This window comes from Lactuca virosa, chromosome 7 (genome assembly GCF_052849685.1).
Source record: "Lactuca virosa cultivar CGN04683 chromosome 7, Lactuca_virosa_CGN04683_v6, whole genome shotgun sequence".
Classification (NCBI taxonomy): Eukaryota; Viridiplantae; Streptophyta; class Magnoliopsida; order Asterales; family Asteraceae; genus Lactuca; species Lactuca virosa.
Genome location: NC_136432.1, coordinates 75,425,996 through 75,435,513, shown reverse-complemented (window position 1 = coordinate 75,435,513; position 9,518 = coordinate 75,425,996). Strand labels below are relative to the sequence as shown.

Below are 9,518 nucleotides of genomic sequence, written 5' to 3'. Positions count from 1 at the left end.
TTAACACGCAAAGATTTGCCTCCATGGAAAGGATGAGTCATTCGGATCGACATGAGATTCCAACTACATTGCATTGCTAGAATCCATGTTGTATATTTGAAAGAGGCTTACCTCCTTGCTTCTCTCACAGTACAATCCTCTTCCCGCGGAGCCCCCTTTCTCCTATGTCCACAGAGACAAAGAGACAAAATGTAGGGCTGGTGCCAATAGTTCATCACAGAAGAAAGGACTCACTAAGCCGGGATCACTAACTAAGACTAATCTAATATGAATTAAATAGAAAAGACTAATATAATATATAATAGAAAAGAACTGTCTTTTCTATATACTTTCCCCGGTTCCACTACTACAATGGGCTTTACGCAATCGATCGTATTATATAGATATCCCTTCAACACAACATAGGTCATCGAAAGGATATCGGAGAACCACCAAAGCACGAAAGCCATGATCTTTCAGAAAATGAGTTCCTATTCGAAGAGTGCATAACCACATGGATAAGCTCACACTAACCCGTCAATTTAGGATCCAATTCGAGATTTTCCATGAGAGGTATCGGGAAGGAATTGGAATGGAATAATATTGATTCAGAATTTTACAATTGAGGATATAATAAAGAAACAAAAATATAAAGAGGATAATTTAAATGAGTCTTCATAGTAAAATCTCGAATTAGATAACAATATAAAGAGGATAATAATATCCATTCAGAAGCAATATCTGGGCTAAAAAAAATTGACAATTTTTTTATTCATTTTGGAAATTTGCATGTATGCACAATCAACAGTTATATGGACTACTGATGAGCACAATCAACAATCAATAGACTACTGACATGGACAATCAACAGTTATTGTGCTCACCAGCAATCCATATGACTGTTGATTGTGCTCATCAGTTTTCATATGACTGCATATTGTGTTCATCAGTAGTCCATATGACTGTTGATTGTGCATAAATCCACATTTCAAAAAAAAAAACAAAAAAACCAAAAAAATCATCAAATCTTTTTTTTATCCTAGATATTGCTTAGATGCACCATTTGAAGAAGATTGGTGTTTTTGGTTTTGAAAAATGATAAACAGATTATGACTTCATAAGTTCTCATAAATCTTTTGGTTCTCAAAAGAACTTGGCTATATATATATATATATATATATATATATATATATATATATATATATATATATATATATATATATATATATATATATATATATATATATATTACACAAAAAAAAGTTGTTTTACCCTTTTAAAATATAAAATGTGTTTGTTGACAACATAAAGACATTTTTAATAGTTTGTTTATCACCTTTAGTGATAACGTTTTTTTCATTGATGCATTCTATAGCAAGTTTAGTAGGTTACATTTAGGAATTATGATAAAATATATTGTTCAAGTTAATATCCCTATTAATTTTCCCATATTTGTCTAGTGAAAGAGTAAAGGACTTTTTAGGAATCATACATACTGATGTATAGGGTCCTTCAAAACCATGTCCAGATATGGTGACAGATATTTCATCACCTTCACTGACGATTTCAGTAATTATGGTTATGTTTACTGGATGAAACATAAGTATGAAGCATTTGAAATGTTCAGGTTGTTTCAAAATCAAGTTGAAAATCAACTAAAAAAACCATTAAAATGATTTGTTCTCGTAGAGAAGGCGAGTACCTTTGCTAACAAATAAACATGAACCAAGACGTTCTTTATTACCAGAAACCCTATACTCTAGTTCCTTGAACATCGAGGAATCCTTCCCGTCGTTGATAGTGATCGTTGTTCTATCATACAACATGGTATCAACATAATAATTACAAGAATTCAGTAGAGAGCACAACAAAATAAGAGTTTGATTCTCATCTTCATATATAACTTCAACACATTGTAGATCATGTATGATATGATTAAAAGTGTCCAGATGATCCTTTACCTGGGTAGTTTCTGTTATTCGGAGGATATACAAATGTCAATTCTGATACAACCGATTCATGAGAGAGTTATTCTGATACTTATCATAAAGTTTCTCCAAAATCCCAGCAACAATCATTTGATCGACAACCTCTCGTAACACCTCATCAATCAAGCTTAACAAAATAGCAATGCGCTTTTTCCAGAAATCTTTATTTGCTGTCTCAGCCATGTTGCTTAATAATTTTGTTTCTCCTTCCAAAGTAGTTGAACCAAAAATCCCTCATATTCACCTTCCACAAAGTGAAGTCGTTCGAGCTATTTAATTTCTCCACCTCAAATTTGTAGAGCCACATCTCTTCAAACAACAAGGAAACCGTAGATCTAATACTACTTGTCAGGAAGAAAACGAGAATAATCACACACACACGCACAAACACAAAGACACAATATTTACATGGTTCGATCCATATGACTGTGTCCAGGGTTTGGAGGAAGTATTCTTATTTAAAATATTAGAAACAATATTATAGTATAGCACCATCTCAACCCTAGTTATCATTCATTATATGTAGAGAAAATACAACATGAACGCTAGCTAAACCCAGGATAGGTCTCCATCCTGCCAGTTGACTGATAGCCAAACTAATGGTTTGCTAGCCGTGAGTCTGCCAGCTACCCACTAACTAGCATTAGTCAGCAACTTTCAATTCACATTTACCAATTAGTAAAGCTCTAAAGAAGCACACATTATGCACTTCAGCAGGATCTTTTTGAACCTCAAGCTGAACAGGCTTTAAAACTGGCATTATTGACCCCATTAATAGGTTGATAATGAGGTTGATAATGAGATCCATATTTAAAAGGTGACATAAAACATTTATCGTAAACAGCCATGGAAATCGGGATTGTGACGATGAATAATGGTGAAGAAAATGCAATTGTGTTCGAGAATATACAACTAAAGTTGTAACCTCTTTTATGGTTAATCAGTGGTTTTATAACTGCTAAATAGTGATTTATGATGGCCAATATTGTGATTCGGTTTTGATCTGATTTGATTTGACGGCTCCAAATGTATAAACATTGAAGAATTGGAAACCTCCTTTATGGTTAATGAATGGTTTTATAAGCTAACGATCAATGAGCAATCACTTGCAATGGCAGAGTCGATGTGAGGAACTACCGATAATATCCAAAAATCAAAACTTTTAGCTATGGATTGAACCTGTAGTTCCAAGGAGAGGTGAGTTACAAAATTAAATCTATTGTTTTAATTTTAAAAATATTAAATCTATTGTCAATATATTAGTTAATTTGTCCCCTTCTTTAGAGTTACAAATTGTTTAGAGTTACAAAATTTAGTTATGAACCAACAAAATCATCCGAAAAACAATCCGAAAAACACTCATGAAATCAAAAATAAAATCTTTGATAAAATAGCTAATAAAATCAAAAGAGTCCTATTACAATAGGAAACACATAATAATAATAATAATAATAATAATAATAATAATAAAAGAAAAAACTATTTTTAAAACTCTATTATGAGAAATTAAATATTCTCGTACTTTTTTTTCCTACAAATCTTTCTACTCAATTAAATGATAACATGTGTCACATTAGTATACTAAAATATTACTAAATTTCATTTAATGAACATTAAATGTTACACATGTCACTATTTAATTCGGTAGGAAGATTTGTAGGAACAAAAAATATGATGATATTTAATTTCTCCAAAATTATTAACTCAAGATTTGAGTTTAAAAAATAATAAAGATCTTGAAATTTCGAAGCCGTAAACATCCAAATCTCACCGGAATAACGTCGTCGACAAACTGCATCTCGCCCACATATGACAGGTCTTTGTCGCCACTTGTCGGACCACCGCTTCTCCTTCGCCAGCTTATCGCTTCTCCGCATTGCTCTCTTTTCTATGTCGTTCTCTTTACCTATTGTCGGTGACCACTCTCCTTTTCCGATCTACTCCACAGATTCCACAAGAAGACTATACCGGTATTTTGTTTTCCTTTCTTTCTCTATCTCTCTTTAGTCTTATTCCCTTTCTCTTGCTTTATGCATGTGAGTCTATGACTTTAGTACTTGAGATGATGGTGGAGGGCATATAGGCATTTAGCAGACGTACTTTATTTGAAAAGTCTTTACCCTTTTAACGATGACATTTATTTTAAATTTATTGATATTATTTATTGGTTTTCTATTATATAAAATCTTTGTAAACACTAAAAACAGAATCGATTAAAATCACAATATATTATTTACTTAAGGCTTTGAAATCATCATAAAAAACGTTCAATAACTTTTATTTTATTACAAAATATAGATGTTTGCTATAATATATTTGTTGGTTGTTATTTTATTTTTACTTATATTTTGTTATTTAGAAATTGCTATCAACATGAAAAAAACAATCTGACTATTAATGTGTTGTTTAAAAGAAACGTGTTAATGCTACTCAAGATCCCAAAAAACCACCGGATATTATTTTGGATGAAAATATCCAACGTCTAGTATTTCAGCTGAAATGGAACTTGTTACAAACAATTGTGCAAGACTTGAAAATTACAAATTTGAAGAGTGATATAGCAATATTTGTTATTAGTTTTCTTGTTTCGAATTTAGATATGTTATAATTTTGAAACAATTTTTTTGTCTACATGGTTGTGTTTTGAAATTTTAATTTCGGTCCCCTTGTTATTGTTTTTGTGTTCCGCCCCTAAGTGTATGTTTTTTTAGATTCGGTATATATATGTATATGGTATGAGTTGCAGGTGAAGAAGTAAGGAAGATAGAGTTTGAGAGAGAGGGTGCAAGAGAGGAAGGGAGAAGGTGCAAGAGAGGATCGAAGGGAGGCGATACGTCTCGAATGGAGAGACACATGTGTGTATATGTGTATATGTGTGTGTGTTTGTGAGAGAGAGAGGAGTCTAATTTTATTTTAGTTTTAAACTAAACACATATTAAAATAAATATTAAAAAAATAAAAATAAAAGGCTTTTTCCTTATTTCACAAGCATCTATTTGTTAATAAAGTTAGTCAACTGAAACGTTTACTCCAAAAAAGGCAATCCATATATACAAAAAAAAAGTTAGAAAAACATGAAAAAGTATTAAGACCATTTGTGAAAATTTGTCTAATTTCAATGATGGGATAATAAATTCATCTTGTGCAAAAAAAAAAAAAAAAAAAAAAAAAATCAAAAAAGCTCACGGTTCTTTGACTACTTCTACAGTATTAGGGTAGGTAAATAATTTTCATGCTGTCGATTGCTAATTAACTTTTTCTAATTAATATTCTTTGCTTAACATCTTTGTTAGAAATGGTATAATTCCGGAGGATGCAATCTGAAAGTAGTGGCTTTGTGGGCACCACAGATCAACTCCAATTTTGTATTTAAGACGTGTAAGAGGATGCAACGAGGATCGAAAGAAAGAATAAAAAACATAAAAAGATGGCAAGCACAAGCTCTAATCCACAAGAACCACATGTCGCACTGGAAGTTGGAGAAGAAGAATACCCATATCCATATTCATCACATGTTTGTGCATCAAACCTTACTAGTGTGAAGCTGAGTGGTAAGGCCAAGTTTGTTATGTGGAAAACACAAATGCTATGTCTCTTAGAGAGTCATGGTATGTCTGGTTTCATCGATGGAACACTTGTAAGCCCTCAAACAAGTGTTTCCGGGAAAGAGAAAGTGGGTGACCATCAAAGTCGTCACAGGAGGTGGAGAAGATCAGATGCCCTGGTGAAGGGTTGGATTCTTAGTTCTCTCTCTGAAGAAACACTCGGTTATGTTCTGAAACGTCTCTCAGAGAAACTCCATCATCAAGAGAGAAATGCATCTGATTTTAGTGCAAAAGATGTATGGGACGAACTGCAGACTATCTACGGTCCTGCTGTTCTTCCACAATTGCTAGTTTCAGGTACAACCTTTAATTTATTTCGATATTCCAAGTCTCATATACATGATCATAAAAAAAAAAAATTTACAAAGAGTTTTTACTATGATACCCGTTGGCTGTTGTTTCCACTTCATTTAAATCCATTGTTCTCCTTTGAAATTAATCCCTATTTATTAGACTAGATGGACAACATCTATATTTTCTCTATATATCTTATCGTTTTTTACCTTCATAACAACATTACGCAAATTAATTAGATAAACCGCAAGACATAAGAGAAGCATGGTCAGACCAATATTTAATATTAAAAGAACAAGAAGACAAAAGAAGTAAGTCTGCACTCCAAAAATTATACCAGGCTGCTATATCAAGAGATTGGGATTCCGTCCATGCTGTTTTTAAGAGAGAAAACATTACTGTGATAGACAAAATCACGAATAATGGCAACACACCACTCCATATAGCAGTGGGTGCAACTAAGAAGGCAGACCTATTACAGAAACTGCTGGAAAGGACACCGGAAAACACACAACTCTTAGATCTAAGAAATTCAGATGGATGCACACTACTTCATGTTGCTGCTATTGTTGGCAACACCGAAGCTGCTGACATCTTGGTGGGAAGAAACCGAGAGTTGTTATTGGCCAAGGACAAGGAGGGTCACACGCCACTAGCCATAGCTCTATCTAATATGCATACTCAGACGTCTAAGCATCTGTTACAATACATTAATACTGACATAGAGAAGGATGCTCTGTTTTCTGGCACAAGTGGTGATGAACTTCTAGTTGTTGTTATATCTTCTAAAGATTTTGGTAAGTGTAATTTAACTGGATTCATCATTCAAATTCCAATAGTATAAAAACTAACCACTTGGGATAACTTTAGAATATTTATGTACGTAGGTTTGGCACATGATTTGATGCTTCACTACAATCGTGGGTCATTGTATAGTGACGCTGTGCCAATGGCTATAGCTCAAAATTTCCCATGCACTAGTATCTTGGAAGAATATACAAGTTTGTTGATTTTTTTATCTTGATTTTGCATGTTTTTTACCTTCTCATGATTTATTATTAGGCCTCTCTGACGAACTTATGGTACACTGATTTTTCTATGTTGAAGGGGCTATTGATATAATGCATGGCAGAGTTGAAGCTGTTTTCCAAAAGGCTTTTTATTCTGTGTATAACAGATGCAGTTACTTGGTTGGTATAGTATGGTGGTTATTCTTATTTGGTATGTCATTTGATATTGTGTTCGACAGATCTTTATGTTGTAGACAAAACAACCAGCAATAAGAATTAAGTGTTATCTCAACTTTTAACTTATTGATTGAACAATACATAATTTTATGATTCTAACAAACTTTCTATAATCTAATGCAGGTTTTTATGGGATTATTATGCTTTTCCCATTAATCATTAAGTTGTTAGGTAATATGAATAAAAAACTAGCATCATTGAATAACCAAAAATAGAATTGAAGAAAATGTCTATTTCTTTTTTAAAGATTGCTCATCTGAGTCTATGATGTAGTGTCTCCATTCATCAAAGAGAGAGTTCGAATTCGTAAGGAAGCTATCAATTTATTAGAAAACGTATGCCATTCGATAAAGTTATTTAAAGACTCCAGCAATTACCATCACTATTATACGAATCCGATTTTTGAAGCCACGAGACAAAACGCATACGAATTTGTAGAATATATCGTGTCTAACTTTCCTGATGCAATTTGGTGTACCAATGAAGATGGTCACAACATTATTCAATATGCTGTCATAAGCCGTTCAGAGAAGGTTTACAACCTACTGTATCAGATGAGCGTACATAAGAATGTTTATAGAACAATTAAAGACTCGCCTGGTAATAACTTGTTGCATTTGGCTGCAAGATTGGCACCTAACGACAAATTAAATCATGTATCAGGAGCAGCCTTACAAATACAACGTGAACTGCAATGGTTTAAGGTAGGAACCTTTGATTAATCAAATTTTTAATACCTAATGTTTAGAGACCATGTATTATTTATAAAGCATGGTTAACACATTCTAATATTGTAGGAAGTTGAAGGATTTGTATGTCCTCTAAACATCATACAAAAGAACTCTTTCGACGAAACACCTCAAATGGTATTCACAAGAGAACACAAGGACCTTGTGATTGAGGGAGAAAAATGGATGAAGTCCACTGCAGAATCATACACGATTACAGCTGCATTAATCACCACCATTGTGTTTGCAGCAGCTATTACAGTGCCTGGAGGAAACAAGGACACTGGGATACCGGTTTTTACTAACAACAATGCATTCAAAATATTTGCAATATCAGATGCGATATCGTTATTCACATCAGCTACTTCATTGTTAATGTTTTTGTCGATTCTCACTGCACGTTTTGCGGAGCAAGACTTTCTCTTCATGTTGCCTACAAAGTTGATAATTGGTTTGGCCACCTTGTTCATTTCAACGACAGCCATGATATCAGCTTTTGGTGCAACGTTGTACCTTGTCTTTGGTCAAAGCAACGCAAGGATTCTTATTCCCATAGCTGTGTTGACATGCCTACCAATTACTTCTTTTGTAACCCTCCAGTTCCCTCTTGTCATAGACTTGATGAGTGCCACATATGGTCGTAGTATTTTTCGTAAGCAAAATGATAGTATATTCTATTAAATCTTTGTGCATGATTATATAGGATGGTGGACTAACTAGATGTGAAAATTGGCAGAAATACTCATTTCACTTTGAGTTGGATATGTCGGGATCTAAATAGAGGTGATAAGTATTTGGACCTAGATATGGTCTTTACTTTGTAATCAAGACTATTTGTGTGAAAGGGAGAGACCTAATGATTTTCAAAATTATGTATATTCAATTTCATTATAAAGCCATGTATATATACACGAATGTTACAGGAAACTACATGTGGAAATATGTCTTCCAAAATTGACAAGTTCTGCTTAGTTCAACGAATATCTTGTCTTTCTAGCAATCCAAGTTTCAAATTGGTGTTTCAGGCCTAAAAAGGGGATCAGGTCTAAAATGCATGTTTTAGGTCTAAAATGCATGTTTTAGGTCTAAAAATGACTTGTTCCTTAAATGTATTTGCTTCATTGTTGAAGGGCCAATTTTGCCAAATTGGCAAAACCTTTCCCGTTTTAGCCTCGATTGAACACAGGATTTTATGTGAGAGAGTTTTGAAGATAAAATAAAGACAGTTCTTTTCTCCCTCTTTTGGATCAACATTTTCTATGGTTTCAACCCTTTATCACCAAATCATTATAGCTCATTGTAATCTCTTTCATCAAGCTCTGTAAACACTATAATATTTTAGTGGAATAGTTCTCGACTTCCTCCGCCTGTGGTTTTTTCCCGATTTGGGTTTTTGTAACACTCCCAAAAATCACAATAAATTTAAAAATTTTAAAACCAACCATGCATTAAAATTATTTACAGACAAATCATTGCTTAAAAAACATTTTTTCAAATCAGAGTTTTCCCAAGACTCGAAGACATAAAAACTGAAAGTTATGTACGATCACTCATCCTCCTTTCCACGATCCTCAGAAGTACCTGAAACCACAAACTAAAATTGTAAGCTAAAGCTTAGTGAGTTCCTCCAAAGTACCAACACACCACATAACGAGCAACCATGCAAACATAAGCAGA

The 9,518-nt window shown here is 33.4% G+C and overlaps 1 protein-coding gene across 1 annotated transcript; it reads left to right on the top strand.

The window, feature by feature from the left end:
- The first annotated feature begins 5,385 nt into the window (after nt 1–5,385).
- LOC145123497 (uncharacterized) lies at nt 5,386–8,985 on the top strand. Its single transcript, XM_079058707.1, has 7 exons — nt 5,386–5,869; nt 6,106–6,663; nt 6,754–6,867; nt 6,974–7,087; nt 7,237–7,284; nt 7,387–7,817; nt 7,911–8,985. Exons 1-7 carry the CDS (start codon nt 5,395–5,397, stop codon nt 8,520–8,522), a joined length of 2,352 nt encoding a protein of 783 aa, XP_078914833.1. The 5' UTR covers nt 5,386–5,394; the 3' UTR covers nt 8,523–8,985.
- The last annotated feature ends 533 nt before the right edge of the window (nt 8,986–9,518 follow it).